Source organism: Podarcis vaucheri (assembly GCF_965113315.1).
Source record: "Podarcis vaucheri genome assembly, chromosome: 8".
Taxonomy (NCBI): Eukaryota; Metazoa; Chordata; class Lepidosauria; order Squamata; family Lacertidae; genus Podarcis; species Podarcis vaucheri.
Window position 1 is genome coordinate 94379919 of NC_138766.1, and position 20072 is coordinate 94399990.

Consider the following 20072-nt stretch of genomic DNA (forward strand, 5'->3'; position numbering starts at 1 on the left):
TTATTTTGATTTTAGAATGTTGTATTATTTTATTGTTGTTAGCTGCCCTGAGCCCGGCTTCGGCTGGGAGGGCGGGATATAAATAAAAAAATATTATTTATTATTGGTCTCCAAGGTGCTACTGGAATATTTTATTTTATTTTATTATTTTGTTTTGTTTCGACATCTCAGTGGGTCGAGCCATTGCAGTCATACCTCGGGTTACAGATGCTTCATGTTGCGTTTTTTCAGGTTACGGACCTGCCGAAACTCAGAAATACCGGAACGGGTTACTTCTGGGTTTCAGCAGTCGTGCATGCGCAGAAGCGCCGAATCGCAACCCGCGCATGCGCAGACACGGTGTTGCGGGTTGCAAACGTGCCTCCCGCACGGATCACATTCGCAACCTGAGCACCCCCTATTTTGCTATTACAAGAACAGAACCTCTCCCAAGGCTTGGCCTGGGCTAGCGGTCACCCGTTATTGGCTTCTTTCTCCAGCTTCCCAAGTTTCAATGCATCCTGCAATTTTCTACCAGCCTTGGGGTACGGTTGGGATAAAATCATATGGGGGGGGTGCCAGAAAGAATGTCTGTTGGAGCCCGAAGGGGAGGGAAGGAAGGCAGCAAGATAGCCAGAGAGAAAGGAAGGGGTGTCAGGATGTCTGCGCCCCCAAGGGACGGGCCCCTTCCATGGTCCAGAGGGAGAGAAAGGGGCTGAGGGGGCTGGTGCCTAGTCGATGGGCCGGAAGGTGAGCAGCGGGGGCTTCTCTGGCATGAGGATGAAGCCATAGACGGTCTTGAGGTCTGCCTTGGAGACGGTATCGATCTTGAAGTTACGCAAAATCTGAAACAAGAAGCACGACCCGTGTGAGACTGCAGGTATGCTGGGGTGAGTGTTCCTTGAGTCGGTGGCAAGGGACCCCCTTTCCCTCCTCACCATTGCCTGAAAACAGGAACCACCAACCTTTCTTATTTTTATTAAAGATTTTCATGATTTACAAAAGTGTTTGCAATGTCTCTCTCTCGTATTTTTTTCCCATGTAACATTTTTACACATCAGTTTGATTTGTTGAGACATTAGGAAGAAAAGGGGGAAAGAGGTAGAGGCGGGAAAAGATGGGTGGGGTTGGGGTTGGGTGGCGGTGTTTCTATTTTACTTACTATATGTAGGGTTTGATGTCAGCATTGCTTGTGCAGGTTCTTTGCTGTTCGCTTGTCTTCCTTTGGTGGGGAGGGAGGTTGGGGTTGGCCATGGGTGTGGTTGTTCATTTGTGGTTGGCTGTGGTGGTCTTTGTTTTCATGTGTGAGTGGGGTGGGTGGGTGTTTTGGATCAGGTTAGCCATATTGATTTGTAAGCTGTTGGTGGATTTTTGTCATTGTCTTGTAGGGCTGTGTAAGTGATAAAGGGGAGCCATAATAATATTCTAATAAGGCTGTTTCCCATACTATTTGGTACTATTGGTCCATGTTTACTCCTGACAGGTCTCTCCAGTGTCTGACTATGATGTTTCTGGCTGCTGAAAGTAGGTGGGTTATGAGTTCTTTGTGGTGTAAGTGGGCATTACTGTCTTGGAATATGTTTAGTAAGGCCAATTCTGGGGTGATTTCTAATACTTGCTTGGTTATTTTACTTATTTATTGTATGGTTGTTGACCACCAACCTTTCTGAGCCCGTGGGAGCATTTTGAAGAAGCGCAGTGGGCGCCAGTCACAAAACAGCTGGGTCTGTGCCAAGGAGTAAGCCCCAGTGAATCTAGTGGGGATTACTTCTGTGTAGCCATAGATATGGTTGCAGTGGGTGGGTGGGAAGTGGGATGCTCCTCCGCGATACCCACCTACCCACCCCCAATGGCAAGCATGGGGTGCCACCCCCAGGAAACCATTCCACCGTGGGCACCGGGGATTTGCCACGCAACACTTTTGAAGTCAGAGTGAAATCGGCTTTGGGGGAGCCACCCCAAAACAGAATATTTCAGACGGGGTCAGTGGCCAAGTACACGGACTCCACAAGATGGGTACAAAGGCATTGAGCAAAGGGTCATATGCACATCTCCACATTGTGGCGCCTCCCAAGACACCGGGTAGAGAATTGCTTCCACCTCCTGGACCTGCAACCCCACAACTCACATGCATGAGGAAGAGGGTCATTTCTGCCTCGGCCAAGCGCCGCCCGATGCACTGCCGTGACCCGAAGCCAAAGGCCAGCGCCTTGAAGCTGTTGTCCTCTTTGCCAGTCCAGCGGCTGGGGTCGTAGCGCTCCGGGTCCCTGAAGACCTCCGGGCTCCGGCCCATGGCATAGAGCCCCACCTGGCACAAGGTCTGCAAGGGAAGGAGCACAGTCTTGAGCGGAGGCTCCGGGGCAACGTCCTTGGCGGCTGAAATCAAGCTCTGGAGCTTCCAAAGGTGGTGGCTTGCTTGTACATTCACCAGGGACATTCAGTCCCTCCAACAATAGTTGCTCCAGGCCGATAGGTGGTCACTTCACCCAGCCCATCATTGATCAAAACTCCACACAGATCTGGTAAAGGGACCCCTGACCATTAGGTCCAGTCGTGGCCGACTCTGGGGTTGCGGCGCTCATCCCACTTTATTAGCCGAGGGAGCCGGCGTACAGCTCATGTGGCCAGCATGACTAAGCCGCTTCTGGTGAACCAGAGCAGTGCATGGAAACGCCGTTTACCTTCCTGCCGGAGCGGTACCTACCGTATTTTTCGCTCTATAACACGCACCCGACCATAACACGCACATAGTTTTTAGAGGAGGAAAATCCGTAGGCATGCCACCCGTAGGCATTCCCTCCATAACACGCACAGACATTTCCCCTTACTTTTTAGGAGGAAAAAAGTGAGTGTTATGGTGCAAAAAATACGGTATTTATCTACTTGCACTTTGACGTGCTTTCGAACTGCTAGGTTGGCAGGAGCTGGGACCAAGCAATGGGAGCTCACCCCGTCCGTCGCGGGGATTTGAACCGCCGACCTTCTGATCGGCAAGTCCTAGGCTCTGTGGTTTAACTGACAGCACCACCTGCATCCCTTTTATATATGTAATTTTTTTTTTTGCCCTAATTCTTCACCCAGTTGCCAGGACTAAGAACATGAAACTTCATCTTGGGGAGATGATCACCCTTCCCACCACCACCAGCTAGGTCCAGGTTGGGGAGAGTAGACAGGTAGCTCAGAGAAGGAGGATCTCTGAAGGAGGCTGGTTCGCCTCATCCCCTTTTGGAGCATCTTTTGGAGCCCTGCTGCCCTGTGCATTCTCAGGGACATCCGGATTGCCTGTCTGGGTGTATCAAAAGGACTTCTTCTCACCCAACCCACCAGGCAGACATAAGGCTGAAAGATCCCATTGTGAAGCCAAGAAGGCAAGGACACACCAGGCATTAAGAACGTAAGAGCCTGCAGGATCAGGCCAGTGGCCCGTTGAGCCCAGCATCCTGTTCTCATAGCAGCCAGCCAGATGCCCCACTGGGAAGCCCACACGCAGGATCCGAGCCCAGGAGCAGCCCTCTCCCTTCCTGCGGTTTCCATCAGCTGCATGGCTGGCTCTGACTGTGGGAGCAGAACACAGCCATCAGGGCCCGTGGCCATCAATATGTGGGATGTGAAACACAAGAGCAGTCAAGTACCACATTCCTAGAGTGAACATGTTTACTCATGGGGGGGAATGTTTGTCCAGCCAGCAGGTCAACTTCCTGTTTCCTTCTGGGCTGAGACAGACTTCCTCTGCATGTGACTAGAGGTGGGTGTGGCCTCACCTGTGCAGGTAACGACAAAAGCACAGGGCAGGGCATCCATCTCCCTCTCTTCGACTACATGCATCGAAGAAGCAACATCTGGCTTAGCCAAAGGACAAAGGGACTGTCTCCTTATGAGATAGTTTCCATGTGTATGTTACTTTTCTAAGCTAAGTCTGCCTTCTGGGATCCGATTGTGAACAGAATGTGAGTAAACTCTTTTTATACTTTTATAGAAGACTGTGTCGTGTCTTTTATGAGGGAATAAGGGGGAAATACCAGAACAGTTCTTATTGAGGCTTTAGTGAGCCTGAGCTAACGCATCCACTGCTAGTTTAAAAGGGGGAATGTTACTCTGCTAAATTGTGAACTTGTTTACACAAGTTGGAAAGTCTATAATCAAACAATATATCCTCTCCTGCATCCCTGAACATTCCCACACAACAGCCCTCTTCTCCTCCATGAATTTGCCTAATCCTCTTTTAAAGCCATCCAGGATGGGGGCCACTCCCACCTCCTGTGGAAGGAAGTGCCACAAGGATAACTATGGACTGTCAGAAGGACTTTCGTTTGTCCGTCCTTAATCTCCCAGCATTCAGCTCCATGGGATGCCCTTGAGTTCTAGAGTTAGGAGAGAGGGAGGAAAACTTTTATATTTCCCCTTTCTCCATGCCGCAGCTCTACATCTCCTCTCTTGCCTACTCTGACTGGCTTGTCAGGGTCTCAGGCAGAGGAGGGTCTTTCCCATCACTCTGCCACTCAAATCTGCTTTGAGCAGATGGTCCTTCTGCAAGGAGAGGAATGGTCTGGGCCAAGGCAGCCTTGATCACAATGTCTCTGATGGGGGATAGAACTGTTGAAGATTCATTCCCCGTGTTTGCAGTCATGGGATTGTTGTCTGTCACATAGAATCATAGAATCATAGAGTTGGAAGAGACCACAAGGGCCATCGAGTCCAACCCCCTGCCAAGCAGGAAACACCATCAGAGCACTCCTGACATATGGTTGTCAAGCCTCTGCTTAAAGACCTCCAAAGTAGGAGACTCCACCACACTCCTTGGCAGCAAATTCCACTGTCGAACACCATGATGGTGTATGTTTTGACTCCACAGGGTGGGAAGTGATGGAGACAGGATGTTTGTGTTCCTGTGTTCCATGAAGTGGGACTATTGTCCTTTGTTCTTTCTCTCTTTGCTGCCTGATGCTAGAGAGAGAGGGAGCCATGTTGCAGTGCTCCGCCGTGTGTGTTTAGATGTAAATAAAGTAGATTAGCCAAAATGCTGAGTTGCTGAGGTCTGTCCCGCGAAACACGCAGACTCTGTGGATCCCTAAGTGTGCCGGTGTGTGTGGGCATCAGTCACTGTGATGTTCGGGCTGAAGAAAGCTTTTGAAGCTCCCGAACGATCGACCAGGAGGAAGAGAACATGCCAGTCGGGCATGTGTCTCTGCCAGGGTCCTACTCGAGTGTAGGACGAGCTCCTGACAAGAACAACAAGAATCGGCGTGGGATCCTGGCTGATGGGTGGTGAAGGGAGACTGCAAAGAACACTCACCCCAGCTGGCACACAGTAGTTCTGAAGCACCACGTCCCTCATTGGGTAGCGCTGCACTGTAATCCCCACAGGGTAGAGCCTGCAAGAGAAGGATGTCGTTGTGGCTTCTCAAAGAAAGCGGAGGAAGAGAATAATAGCATCATAGAATGTAGACTTGGAAGGGGCCCCGAGGGTCATCTAGTCCAACCCCCTGTGAGGCAGGAATATATATTTTTAATTTAAAAATTTATTCATTTTCAATAACAATCTACCAATTAAGGACAAATTAAATCAAATCCAAATTACAATAACCACAATACACCAATTATATATTCCAATTATTAAAAAATTAGGACTTCCCATGTTCCAGCTGTCTAATCGTCCTCATTCATGTCTCTGCATCTGTGGCTATTTTTCAAATTCAAAACTAATATTATCCATCCATTATTCACAGCCTCAGGCAGGAATGTTTTGGCCAACATGGGACTTAAACCTACAACCCTGGGGTTAAGAGTCTCATGTTCTACCAACTGAGCTATCCCAGATTAGTACCACCAGAAGTTGTTTCAGGAAAGCCATTCTTCATGCAGCTCATTGCTAACTCCTCTTCCATGAGCTTCCCAGTCCAATCCCAAGCTAATCGTTTTCATCCACCCTGCCCACCCTGCAGCCACCTTGTGGGACCCATTTCCTCGCCAGGCATGGCACCCATCCTGCCCTCCTTACCTCAGCGTCTCCTTGATTGCTCCCTTGAGCAACGGCATGTCATTCATCACCTTGGAGAGCTCCCTGGATGAGACCGCAGCAGCCTTGACCTCTTCCCGAAGGGCAGTTTGGACTTGTGGGTTTCGGGCCAGCTCAAAGAGGGTGAAGAGCAGGGGCATGGCTGTCTGGAGGGGGGGGAGAGAGAGAGTCAAGGGAGGAAGAACCTCCTCGGACTGTGTGCCCCCCTCCCCGAAATAATGGGAAGCTACTCAAACAAAGCTCCATATAGCTAAAGCTCTGGTTTTCCCAGTAGTAATGTATGGAAGTGAGAGCTGGACCATAAAGAAGGCTGATCGAAGAAGAAGAAGAAGAAGAAGAAGAAGAAGAAGAAGAAGAAGAAGAAGAAGAAGAGTTTGGATTTGATATCCCGCCTTTCACTCCCCTTCAGGAGTCTCAAAGCGGCTAACATTCTCCTTTCCCTTCCTCCCCCACAACAAACACTCTGTGAGGTGAGTGGGGCTGAGAGACTTCAGAGAAGTGTGACTGGCCCAAGGTCACCCAGCAGCTGCATGTGGAGGAGCGGAGACGCAAACCCGGTTTCCCAGATTACGTGACTACCGCTCTTAACCACTACACCACACTGGCTCTTCAAAAGAATGGATGCTTTTGAATTCTGGTGCTGGAGGAGACTCTGGAGAGTCCCATGGACTGCAAGAAGATCAAACCTCTCCATTCTGAAGGAAATCTGTGCGGAGTGCTCACTGGAAGGACAGATCCTGAAGCTGAGGCTCCAAGACTTTGGCCACCTCCTGAGAAGAGAAGACTCCCTGGAAAAGACCCTGATGTTGGGAAATATGGAGGGCACAAGGAGAAGGGGACGACAGAGGATGAGATGGTGGGACAGTGTTCTCGAAGCTACCAGCATGAGTTTGACCAAACTGCGGGAGGCAGTGGAAGACAGGAGGGCCTGGCGTGCTCTGGTCCAGGGGTCACGAAGAGGCGGACACAACTAAACGACTAAACAACTCAAACATGCAGTTGTGCTAGAACTGGTGTTACATATTCAGACTGTTTGGTCAGCAATTTGGTTGCCAGATTCTGAGCCCACTGCCGTTTCTGAACTGTCTTCAAAGGCAAGCCCTACTTTAGCAAAATAGGAAACCATAGTTAACTGAAAGCTTCCTAATTTGTTGTCTTGCACAAAGAGAAGAATAGGTTGCATATGTGTCCAGAAGTCTCATTCATAGTTCAGGAAGATAACATGCAAATAATCCGATTCTGGCCATTGTGTTCCGTGGAGGTTACAACTAGGAATATGTAATAAGGATTGTGGCCTTCCAAAGTGTAAATGCTGCCGCTACACGAAGAGATGAATGAAGACCACATGAAATGTCACTGGTAATTGTAATTGGTAGAGATGAGCTGCTTTCAATGTATAAAGCATGATATCTCTTCAGTAATGTAATTTCCATGTTGATCCAATTGAATCTCCGAGTCTTCATACACTCCACATTAAATTATTTTCTTCCTCATACCTGTTTTATATATTATAATACTATCATTCATTTTTATGTTGATCTTTTCTGTGAACCACCTTGAGACCTCTGGGTATAGGGCGGTATATAAATTATCATCATCATCATCAGAAGGACACATTGACAAAACCCACTGAAGCCAGTTTAATGGTCTCAGCCTTCTGCTTTTCCAGACTAACAGTGACGTGGTCTCTGGCACCTTCCACAGCAACCGTTTTTGTAGCTGGAAGCAGTCAGTGGGGGGCTGGCCAGGTGGGAATAAGCCAGCGAAGCAGGGGCAGGCCTTACAGGACCCCTTGCAGGAGGTCCCAGGCTCTCCAGTGAAGGCTGGGCTGTAGGTACCATCTGAAACCCAGGAGACCCATTGCTGCCAGTCAGTGTGGCCAGGACTAAGCTCAAGCTCCACCCATGGTTTGGCCTGGTCTGATGTTCCTGATCTGTTTATGGGGCAGGGCGCACCCACCGTGTCCACGCTGCCCGCCGTGAGCTCCGTCATGTTGGCCTTGATGGAGTCGAGGGGCATCTCCTCTTGCAGAAGCAGCTCGGCCATGATCCCGGAATACTTGCGGGGCTGCCCCAGGCAAAACTCCTGGTAGATATTCTGTATGCACTTGTCCGCTGCAGAAGCAAGGAGAGAGAGGTGGGGATCAGGTCCAGGCGCAGTGAGAAGCGCCCCACTCTCAGCCTTAGAAAGAAGCCCACATCCAGGCCAGGGGTGGCAGGCAGGGATCCCAGCACCAGGTGGCGCCAGAGACAATGGCAGGCAGGGCTGACTCCAGCCGAGTTTTGCCCCCATCCTCCTCCATGGTGAGACCCAAAAGGGGCACCGCTGAGACTGGGGGGGAGGGAGGAAGCAGACAGGAAGCGCCACTCGTGGACTAGCTGAAGGAAAGATGGGAAGCAGGCAAGTGGGCTTGGCTGAGCACAAACTGAACCCAGGCCCCCAAAGGCACCCAAGGACACACATAGCACATTGGGACCCCAGGAGCTCCAAGGCCATGGCTGTTGATGAACGGGTACCAAAATGAGGAATGAGATGGTTCCCAGCAAGAGAGAACCAGTGAGGAGCCTCCTCCTCACACACCAGAGATGGGCACCAGGGTGTTGGCAGTACAGGATCTCCTGGAAGTTAAGGGAAGCTAACAAGATCAAGCTTCAGGCCTCCACTGCCTGGTCCTGAATGGGGCAACTGTGCCCCTGAAGGACCAGGTGCGCAGCCTGAGAGTCATTCTGGACTCACAGGTGTCCATGGAGGCGCAGGTCAATTCTGTGTCCAGGGCAGTGGTCTACCAGCTCCATCTGGTACGCAGGATGAGACCCTACCTGCCCGCAGACTGTCTCGCCAGAGTGGTGCATGCTCTAGTTATCTCCCGCTTGGACTACTGCAATGCACTCTACATGGGGCTACCTTTGAAGGTGACCCGGAAACTACAACTAATTCAGAATGTGGCAGCTAGACTGGGGACTGGAGGCAGCCGCCAAGACCATATAACACCTGTCCTAAAAGACCTACATTGGCTTCCAGTATGTTTCCGAGCACAATTCAAAGTGTTGGTGTTGACCTTTAAAGTCCTAAATGGCCTCGTTTCAGAACACCTGAAGGAGCATCTCCACCTACATCTTTCTGCCCAGACACTGAGGTCCAGCGCCGAGGGCCTTCTGGCAGTTCCCTCATTGCAAGAAGCAAAGCTACAGGGAACCAAGCAGAGGGCCTTCTTGGTGGTGGCGCCCGCCCTGTGGAATGCCCTCCCACCAGATGTCAAAGAGATAAACAACTACCTGACATTTAGAAGACATCTGAAGGCAGCCCTGTTAGGAAGTTTTTAATGTGTGACATTTTAATGTATTTTTTATCTTTGTTGGAAGCCGCCCAGAGTTATTATTATTTTGTTGGAAGCCACCCAGAGTTATTATTATTATTATTATTTCCTTCTCTCCTTCTGCTTCTTTGGAGGACAGGAACCCCCTGCCCATTAAACTGTTCCTGCTAGATCCCTGGTAGTAAGTGGGGCAACTGTGCCCCTGAAGGACCAGGTGTATAATCTGAGGGTCATTCTGGACTCACAGCTGTCCATGGAGGCGCAGGTTACTTCTGTGTCCAGGATGGCTGTCTACCAGCTCCATCTGGTACTCCGGCTGAGACCCCACCTGCCTGCGCACTGTCTTACCAGGGTGGTACATACAGTGGTACCTCTGGTTGCAAACGGGATCCGTTCTGGAGGCCCGTTCGCGACCTGAAAAGAACGCAGTCCACATCTGCATGTCTGTGCAGACGCAGGTTGCGATTCGCCGCTTCTGCGCATGATGTCATTTTTGCACGTCTGCGCATGCGCGAGTGGCGAAACCCGGAAGTAACCGGTACTTCCGGGTCACCGCAGGACGCAACCTGAAAACGCGCAACCTGAAGCAAACGTAACATGAGGTATGACTGTACTCTGGTTATCTCCAGCAACTGCAGCCTCTGCAGCTAGCCTCTCTGTCTCCATTGCCACCAAGTGCCCCTTGTCCAGTGCCCACTGCCAGCCCTCGACTGCTCCATCTAAGGCCAACTCACGCAGGCCCAGGACTGTGTCACATTCCTGCTCCAGGCAGCGCATGCTCCCTGCATGCTTAATTCCAGCTCAAAGGTGAAGGGAGCGCTGCTTGCCCTGCCACCCACTCAGACCAAGCCATGCAACTCAGGCGCTCCTTTGCACCCCACTGGGTGCGGGGGAGCCACTGCCCCATGGTCCTCTCCCCTCTCCCCCCGACGAGGGATCTGGGGCTCACCGTGCTTGAAGATGGCGTCCCAGGCCTCCATGTGATCTCGCCAGAGCTTGTTGTTCACCCAGCGCATGACCCCGGGCGGCAGGAAGAGGAGGGGCAAGGTTGTGCGCAGCATCGTCTCCACGGTGTCGATGAAGTGCTGGGACTCCGGATTGGGATTCTCGTCCAGGAGGCCCAGGCGCTGGCCATACAAGGCGTAGCTGCTGGCTGCCGGGATGGGAGGAAGATTGGAGGTTAGATGTCATAGGAGAGGGAGTGGGGGCTTTCCAGATGCACTTTCTCATCCGGAAGGAAGGAAGGAAGGAAGGAAGGAAGGAAGGAAGGAAGGAAGGAAGGAGTGTCCTCCTCCACAAAGTTTCAAATCCTAGGCAATATTCCAGGGGAATATTCCTGCGGAACTCTCTCCCACAAGAGGCAGTAATGGCCAACCACCTGGATGACTTTAAAAGAGGGCTGGAAAAATTCATGGAGGAGATGGCGTTCAATGGCTTTGAGCCACGATAGACTGAACTGTTAGAACCCAATACTAAGAATTTGTCAAGAATGTATAATTTGCTGCTGAAATGGAATACACAAGACGAAACAGTTAAATCAGCTATGATTAAGTGGGCACAGGACATTGGTCATAACATTATGTTTGCTGACTGGGAATGGTTGTGGAACACCGGGATAAAATTTACGGCATGTAATGCCTTAAAGGAAAATATTATGAAAATGATTTATAGGTGGTACATGACACCAGTCAAGCTAGCAAAAATTTACCATTTGCCTGATAATAAATGTTGGAAATGTAAAGAAACTGAAGGTACTTTCTGCCATCTTTGGTGGACATGCCCGAAGATTAAGGCTTTCTGGGAAATGATATATAATGAAATGAAAAAGGTACTTAAATGTACTTTCCCTAAGAAACCAGAGGCCTTCCTCCTGGGCATTGTCGGCCAATTGGTGTTAAAGAAAGATAGAACTTTCTTTATGTACGCAACAACAGCAGCAAGAATACTCATCGCAAAGTATTGGAAGACACAAGATCTACCCACTCTGGAAGAATGGCAGATGAAAGTGATGGACTATATGACATTGGCGGAGATGACCGGCAGAATCCGTGACCAGGGGAAAGAGACGGCGGAAGAAGAATGGAAGAAATTTAAAATCTACCTTAAGGACTACTATAAACTTGATGAATGTTAGAATGTCGAGGTTTTGAGAAAGAAAGGGTTACAGTGATATAAGGTTAGATTGAAGGAAAGATTAAGAGGACAGAGGCATGACAGAAATATTTAGAAGTTGCTAAAAAAAATTTGGACATTGGGATGCAGAAAGGGGAGGTATGGGGGAGTCCGAGAAACAAGGTTTATGAAAAAAAAGGTTATGAAATTATACGCGTTTGTATGTCTTTTTATATGTTTGTTTTTGTTTTAAAAAATTGTGTAAAACCAATAAAAAACTTTATATAAAAAAAAACAATGGCTTTGAGCCACGATGGCCAGGATTTGCCAAAGGCAGCAATACTTGTGAATACTAGTTGAACCGGACCACAGATTTTTGTAACTTTTAAGGATTATTGGCTGCCTGATTTTCATCACTGAATATATTGAAACCTGGCAAGACTTTAAAAGTGAGCAAACTGTAAAGCTTGTATTTTTCTTGTTTACCTAAACAGTCTTTGTTAAGAGGAAAACTTAAATGGGATAAAAGTAACCCAAATCTGCCTAAAGCATCCTTAGATATCGTATTTATTCTAGAAGGTTATGCACCCTTGTCCTAAATAATAAATAATAGTAATAATAATAATAATAATAATATTTTTTATTTATACCCCGCCCTCCCCAGCCAGGGAGGCTAACACCAGTAAAATTACAATAAAAACATTAAGGGGGGGACAATTTAAAATACAGGTTAAAATGCAATTTAAAATGCAGCCTCATTTTAGAAGTAGCCCATAGATCAAAACCATAAGGGGAGGGCAACATGAGGGTCAGACTGAGTCCAAACCAAAGGCCAGGTGGAACAGCTCCGTCTTGCAGGCCCTGCGGAAAGATGTCAAGTCCCGCAGGGCCCTGGTCTCTTGTGACAGAGCGTTCCACCAAGTCGGGGCCAGTGCTGAAAAGGCCCTGGCCCTGGTTGAGACCAATCTAACCACCTTGCAGCTTGGGACCGCCAAAATGTTGTCATTTGTGGACCTTAAGGTCCTCCGTGGGACATACCAGGAGAGGCGGTCCCGTAGGTACGTAGGTCCTAGGCCGCATAGGGCTTTAAAGGTCAAAACCAGCACCTTAAACCTGACCCTGGACTCCACCGGGAGCCAGTGCAGGCTTCTAGAGATAAGCTGCAGGTGGATGGTGATTTTTCAACTCTGCTGAAATAGGTATTTGCATTCTTACACAAGTAAGAAGAGGAGGGAGAAGAACTCCCCCCCCAAAAAAAAAATGCCCGTACCTTCCAGGGTGAAGCGGAAGAGGTCGTGGTAGAGGTCAACCGTGAGCGAGCGCCGCGCATTCTTCCTGATCAGCCGATGTATGGACTCAGCAAAGTCCTCGGCCACCGTGTTGAGGAAGGGCAGGAACTTCCGGGTGCCCACAGGGCTGATCACCTCTTTGTTGAGGATGAGGCGGTCTGAGCGCCAGTCCTCCCCGTTCCTGCGTGGGAAGAAGACCCCAGAGTGAGGTCGGAGACTCTGCGCCTGGAGTTCTTGGCTTGGCTTCCTGTGCAGGGACTCCATCACCCACCACTGATCCTCTCTTGCCCCACCTTCCCTCCTGGGCCTGGCACCCCAGTTACCACCCTCCCATCACTCAGAGGTAGCTCAGTGGCAGAGCATCTTCCTTGCATGCAAAAGGTCCCAGGTTTGAGTCCTGACCGCATCTCCAAGAAGGGCTGGGAGAGGATCCTGCTCTGAAATCCTGGAGATCCATTGCTGCCAAAGCTACTTCCGCCCTATGGAGGAGGTGGGGTTGTGCGATTGGGGGGGGGGATTTCCGGCCGCGTCACTCCCCAGCCGGCCAATAGGCTGGCTCTGGGGGCGTAGCCTGCCCTATTTAAGGCAGGACGCGCCGGGGATCTCCCTCTTTTCTGCCTGCCAGCTGTTCCTGCTTTTCCCACCCTCCTGCCCTTTAAGGTTTTCGTTCCTTGACCTTTCTATGGACCTGGGTTGGTCGGCGTTGAGGGGCCTGGTGGGAATTTTTCCACTTGGCAAATTGGCACCAGCCCCTTGGTTTTTGCCTCCCTCATAGCAAATTGTCACAACTTTCTGGGTATTGGCGGTTAGGCATTGGTATTGCTCTGTAGATGGAAGAGGGGAGGAAGCACCATCACCTGCCCCACATATTGAAGGGTAGTCAGGTAAAGGGTTCCGGGGGGCGTGGCCCTGTCTGAAGCCTGTGGAGGTCAGGGCCTAAGGAAGCCCCCTATTGGTGACCCCGGGGGAGTTCCTAGCATCAGCAGGACTCCCCCTACTGGTGGTTAACCCTTCCTGGACTTCAAGCGGACGGGCTGAAGTGGGATATAGTCGGTTAGGACCAATGCCTAAGCCAATACCGCTCATCACCTGTAACGAATAAAGTTGTGGCCATTAACCTTCATAATTGTGTCATTATTTCCACTGGGGATGGGCAGGAACTCACCACGCAACCAGTGCAGCCACTGGTCTAACTAAGGCAGTGCTCTGTGCTCCTCCTGCATTCCCATTTCTGCCTCGGAGCTCAGCGTTGCCTCCACATATTCAGAGGGTACCTGAGGTCCTCTCGACTCCAGCTCCCATCAGCCTCAGGCCGCATGGCCAGTGGTCAGCCATGAAGGGTGCTTCTGTCCAGCAACACCAGAAGAGCACTTGGGTTGTTCTGTGGAGGCCACTTTTAACCAGAGGAGGCAGACGGGTCTCATTTCAAAACCATATTGGCTCCTCTGGTGCGTTACAGCAGCAGGGACTGGGAGAATCACAGAACCACAGAAAGGACCAACCACGAATGCCATCTAGTCCAACCCTCTGCAATCATAGCTGTCAGTTTCCCTTTTTTAAAGGGAAATTCCCTTATTCCGAATAGGTTTCCTCGCAAGAAAAGGGAAAAGTTGACAGCTATGACTGCAATGCAGGAATCTTTCACCGAAAGCGAGACTCAAATCCACAGCTCTGAGATTAAGAGTCTCATGTTCCATCAACTGAGCTAAGAATGCTTTGAGGTCATTCTGACAAGGGATGAGAACCAGCGTTCCTGAGACCCCGTGCGGTGTAGTGGTTAGAGCAGACTTTTATCAAACTTGAGTCCCCAGGTGTTGTTAGACTACAACTCCCATCATCCCTGACCGCTAGTCCTGGCAGCTAGGGATGATGGGAATTGTAGGCCAATAACATTTGGGCACCCAAGTTTGAGAAAGGCTGGGTTAGAGTGTTGGGCTAGTCCTGGAGAGACCTGGGTTCGAATCACAACTCAGCCATGAAGCTCACTTGGTGGCCGTTGATCAGTCACTGCCTGAAAAGGTTGTTGTGCAGATTAAATGAAGAGAGGGAGAGGAACCACATACCCACACGGTCCCATAAATAAATAAATGGGAAGTTATCCCACTGCATGAGGCCGTCCCAACCATCGGGGGGGGGGCACTGGGTGTGGGAAATGCAGAAGTTACACCACTAAAGTAGTTCCCGATGCCACGTCCAGCAGCAGCCACTGGCCTCACTCACAATAGGAAGACTCCGCATTTGTGGTTCCGCAGCGTGCGATGGGCGATCCACGAATTGATGCCCATTCGGCGTGGGAAGACCCCCTCGGACTGGAAGAGAACAGCAGCATCGCGGGGCAGGAGAAGGTGGACGGAGTCGTAGGTGCCCAGCGTCTCCCTGCCAAGTGGGACGGAGTCAAGCCCTTGAGATATGGACCCCCCCCCAACTGCCCCTGACAAATCCCAGAACCAGAGTGCAGCTCCCAAAGTGCAGAATAAACAGAAAAGTTCTCTCTCTCTCTCTTTATCTCTCTCTCTCTCTCTCTCTCTCTTTATCTCTCTCTCTCTCTCTCTCTCTCTCACACACACACACACACACACACACACACACACACACACACTGCCCTCAACAGAAATCTCTGCCCTCAACAGAGGGCTGATTCATACATGCAGATAGTAGGGTCTTGTTGTATTTTTCTCTCTATAAGATGCACCAGACCACAAGACGCACCTAGTTTTTGGAGGCGGAAAACAAGAAAAAAAATATTCTGAATCTCAGAAGCCAGAACAGCAAGAGGGATTGCTGCGCAGTGAAAGCAGCAATCCCTCTTGCTGTTCTGGCTTCTGGGCTAGCTGCGCAGCCTGCATTCGCTCCATAAGACGCACACACATTTCCCCTTACTTTTTAGGAGGGAAAAGGTGAGTCATAGAGCAAAAAATACGATAATTTATTTGAGTTGCTGAAATTGCCTCCCTAGGGAAGCCCAGCCCCAGCCCCAGCCCCAGCCCCAGCCTCCAATCCTTTTCGCAACCTTCTTGCAAGGTAGCTTTTTAAGGAAGCCTGTTGGGTGCCCCCTTTGGAAGCAATGCATTTGAGGAAGCATCACAGAGCGACTGACAGAGCAAGATCCCGTGCGGAAGACCATTGAGTATAAATCCACCTCCATTGGGCTGTTAATGTGTGAGTGACCTATTGCCGCACAAGCCCACACTAAGGCGGCCGTCTAATACTGCCTGATGCTGAAATCAGGTCTAGGGGCTGAGCGGTGACTCAGACGAAGACCCTGGGCTGTGGTCTTCCAAGCTCAAACCATGCAGGGCCACGCAAGCTCATGCAAGTTTTAAATGGCTCACTACCACACTCTGCCTCAAAATTTTGCATTGGTTAATTTGCACAAATACTGTTGCCCATAAACAGCCCTTGTTATGGGACTGGAGTCTGAAATGGGCTGAAACCCACGGGGTGAAATCCACAAGACACTTTCTGGGCACCAAAGCCCTAAGATTCGGCACGGACAGAGTCCAACCAACACGCTCTGGTTCCTGGAAAAAGACGGAAATGGGCCATTTATGCCCCTGTCCCCCAGCAGAAAAGCGTGTTCCCACACACATCCCACACTTTCCAATGTGGTTCTTCCCCACATTTCCCCCTGCAAAAAGTCTGGGGTTTGTTTTTTTTAAGAACGTGGATTTGCTGTGCTAAGATGACAGGGCACTTTGATTTAAACGCGAGGTTATTGTTTTCTTGCTTCTGGTTTAGCTATTTATTTGTGGTTTTATCTTGCATTTTAATCTTGCAAATGGCCCTGAGATCTCTTGATGAAGGACATGTACAGTGGTACCTCGGATTAAGAACTTAATTCGTTCTGGAGGTCCGTTCTTAACCTGAAACTGTTCTTAACCTGAAGCACCACTTTAGCTACTGGGGCCTCCTGCTGCTGCCATGCGATTTTTGTTCTCATCCTGAAGCAAAGTTATTAAGCCGAGGTACTATTTCTAGTCTAGCGGAGTCTGTAACTTGAAGCGTCTGCAACCCGAGGCACCACTGTATATAAATCAAATAGATAAAATTAGATTAAATAAAACTCTAAGACGCGTCTGGATTGCTTCTGCATAAGAGTGTCCACCTGAGAGCGGGTTTGGAACTCACCTGTAGATGGGCCCCAGGTTCTGGAAGTTCTTCTGCATGATGTGGTGGAAGTTTGGGAAGCTGTTGGTCCTCCAGAACTGGTACAAGTTGACCCAGGCATTGGGGCTGCTGCGGGGGATGGCCTCAAAGGGAAGCGCCCTGGAGATTGGTGGCTTTGGGGCCACGGCGGGCGCCACAGAATGGCGTGGCTGCCCTGAGCAGAAGGAGCGCAGGACGCGAGAAGGAGCAGACCGGGGGCTCATCTGACCACGGGCTCCCATCTCCCCTCCCCTGCCGTCGCAGCACCCGGCAACCTCCTGGGTCTTCTGGTTCCTCTCCAAGTGCTCTCCCCCGAGGAGGAAGAGAGTGAGGGGCCTTATAACCCTGCCAGGGCCTCCCCTGGCCAAGGACACAGCGCCATGCAAGCGCACCTCCTCCCAGCCGTGTCAGAAATGATGACATCTCCATCGGGGACACATCCCTCTCCGCACTCGCTGCCTGTGCACCAACCTGGAACATTGAATTCTCAAGGCAGAAGGGACCTCAAAGGCCATCGACCCAGCCAGGCCCTGCCAACCAGCTGCAGCATCCCTGCCTCCACTCCATAGCTCAGCCACTGCTGCGGCTGCCTCTAAAAAAACGAGAGAGGGGCAAGTTGAGAGCAGCCAGGAAAGACCCTCTCCACACTGCCACTGTCAAACACATGCAGCCCAACATATTCATCCAGCTCCTGGGTCCTAAAAAGTCCACTGTCTGTATCCATTAACTGCCGGGAAGTCTAAGGAAAACCTGTACTTGTTTAGGGAAGTTTTTAATGTTTGACGTTTTATTGTGCTTTTAATATTCTGTTGGGAGCTGCCCAGAGTGGCTGGGGAAACCCAGCCAAATGGGTGGGGTAGAAATCTACAGTCATACCTCGGGTTACAGACACTTTGGGTTGCGTGATTTTGGGTTGTGCACCATGCCAAATCCGGAAGTACTGGAACGGGTTACTTCTGGGTTTCGGTGCTTTGCGCATGTGCAGAAGTGCAAAATTGCGACCCGCGTGTGCACAGACGTAGCACTGCAGGTTGTGGGTGCTGCGGGTTGTGAATGTGCTTCCTGCACGGATCACGTTCGCAACCTGAGCGTCCACTGTATTATATTATTATTATTATTATTATTATTATTATTATTATTATTATTATTATTATTATTTACTCAAGGCAGATAGATCGCTCCTTTTGCATTGAGTAAGCCTTGCAGTTTTCTGGGCTCCGATCTGGCAAGCTCAGGCCTTGCAAAGGCTTTTAATTGCCCACGATCTTAAAACCGAAGAAGTGCAGCTTTCTGAAGCGCAAACTGAGCAGGGGAAGGGACGGAAAAGAAGTGGGAGCCGATTCAGATTTGATGAGGAGGCCAATGGCAGCTCAACCTTGGGATCTGTCAGGTGAGCCACACCTGCAACTCAAGTGGCTGGGAGTTGCAGTCCAAGAATGTGTGGAAACCTTGCAGGGCCAAGGCTGGGCATCCCTGGGCTAGAGTAAGAGCCACACACCCAGCCCAGCTCTGCAGCAATATGAAAAGAATCCCCCTCCATACACTCTGGTTGTATCGCAGAGTGGTTAGAGCAACATTCAGGAGTCACTCATCCCCTTTAAGAAGTTCTGACTCTGGGGATGGAGTGACTCCTCTATGGAGGTTGCAGAGTTCAGGACTTCTTAGTTTGGAGAAAAGGAAATTAAGACGTGACACGATTGTTATTATTGGCGATGACGGTGATGATAGAAGCTTATAAAATATCCATGGCATGCAGAGGGGGGACAGAGAAAAGTCACCTCCCTCTACTAACACTAGAACTTGCAGGCATCCCAATAATAATAATAATAATAATAATAATAATAATAATAATAATACATTTTTATTTATACCCCGCCCTCCCCAGCCAGAGCCGTGCTCAGGGTCGCTAACACTAGTAAAATTACAATAAAAACATAATAGGCGGGGGGGGACAATTTAAAATACAGCTTAAAAATACAATTTAAAATGCAGCCTCATTTTAATAATAGTCCATAGATCAAGACCATAAGGGGAGGGAAACTGAGTGAGTCCAAACCAAAGGCCAGGCAGAACAGCTCTGTCTTGCAGGCCCTGCGGAAAGATCTCAAGTCCCGCAGGGCCCTAGTCTCTTGTGACAGAGCGTTCCACCAAGTCGGGGCCAGTACTGAAAAGGCCCTGGCCCTGGTTGAGACCAATCTAGCCTCCTTGCAACCTGGGACCTCCAAAGTGTTATTTGTGGACCTTAAGGTCTTCCGCGGAGCAGACCAGGAGAGGCGGTCCCATAGGTACGAGGGTCCTAGGCTGCATAGGGCTTTAAAGCTGAATGTTGAGAGATTCAGGACAGACACAAGCTAGTCCTTCTTCACACAGTGCAGAGTTAACCTGTGGAACTCCCTGCCCCAGGAGGGAGAATAGGATGCTGGGCTAGAAGGGCAATTGGCCCGATCCAGCAGGCTCTCCTTATGTTCTTATGCCCCTTTGGCGTGCGTCTCATGGATAACTGTTGGCAGAGTAGACCTCTTACTCTGGAAGGGTACCCAGCCAGCTGCCAGCAGGTGCTGGTGTGCGATGGGGAATCAGCCTGGCAGCTTCTTCTCGAAGCAACAAGAGCCTGTGTCAGGAGGGACCCCGGACAAAGGAAGAGGAGGGCCTTGTGGTTTGAAATCCCGACATCAGCAAGACTCCTAGTGACGTGTGTGCAGAGCCCACAATTAATTCTGAACTTCCCCCTGTGCTATAAATATCCGCAAAGGCCGAGAGGGCAAGGACTGGGGGCAGTTTCCCTCTGATCTATTCCTAGCAGAGCAGTTGTGAGCCAGCTGCCACACTTCTTGCCAACAGCTGGGTTGTGGTGGAGAGAGGGAAGGGAAGGGAGCCCTTTGAGCTTCCTCGCTGAGACTGCCAGGTGAGGGTCTGTGAGTCACAACGAGGAGAGAAGCCTTTGGAGAGACAGTGGTGGTCTAGCGGTTACAGCTTTAGACTAGGACCTGGGAGACACCTGGGCTCAAATCCCCACTCGGACATGAAGCTCACTGGGTGATGCAATCACCGCCTCTCAGACTAATCTACCTGCCAGCGTTGTTGTTGTAGATTAAATGAGGAAGGGGGAAATGGCCGTGTCCGCCACCTTCAGCTCCTTGGAAAAGAGGGGGGTATAAAATGCATTAGGGCCGTGGGTGGCGCTGCGGGTTAAACCACAGAGCCTAGGCCTTGC

The 20072-nt window shown here is 50.2% G+C and overlaps 1 protein-coding gene across 1 annotated transcript; it reads right to left on the reverse strand.

The window, feature by feature from the left end:
• Positions 1-83: 83 nt before the first annotated feature.
• Positions 84-17182, reverse strand: LOC309539450 (cytochrome P450 11B, mitochondrial-like). The gene is made up of 9 exons (XM_082235726.1): positions 16841-17182; positions 14933-15088; positions 12694-12893; positions 10261-10464; positions 7955-8109; positions 5978-6141; positions 5273-5351; positions 2108-2299; positions 84-824 (listed from the first exon to the last, which is right to left on the reverse strand). Exons 1-9 carry the CDS (start codon positions 17098-17100, stop codon positions 711-713), a joined length of 1524 nt encoding a protein of 507 aa, XP_082091852.1. The 5' UTR covers positions 17101-17182; the 3' UTR covers positions 84-710.
• Between the last annotated feature and the right edge of the window lie 2890 nt (positions 17183-20072).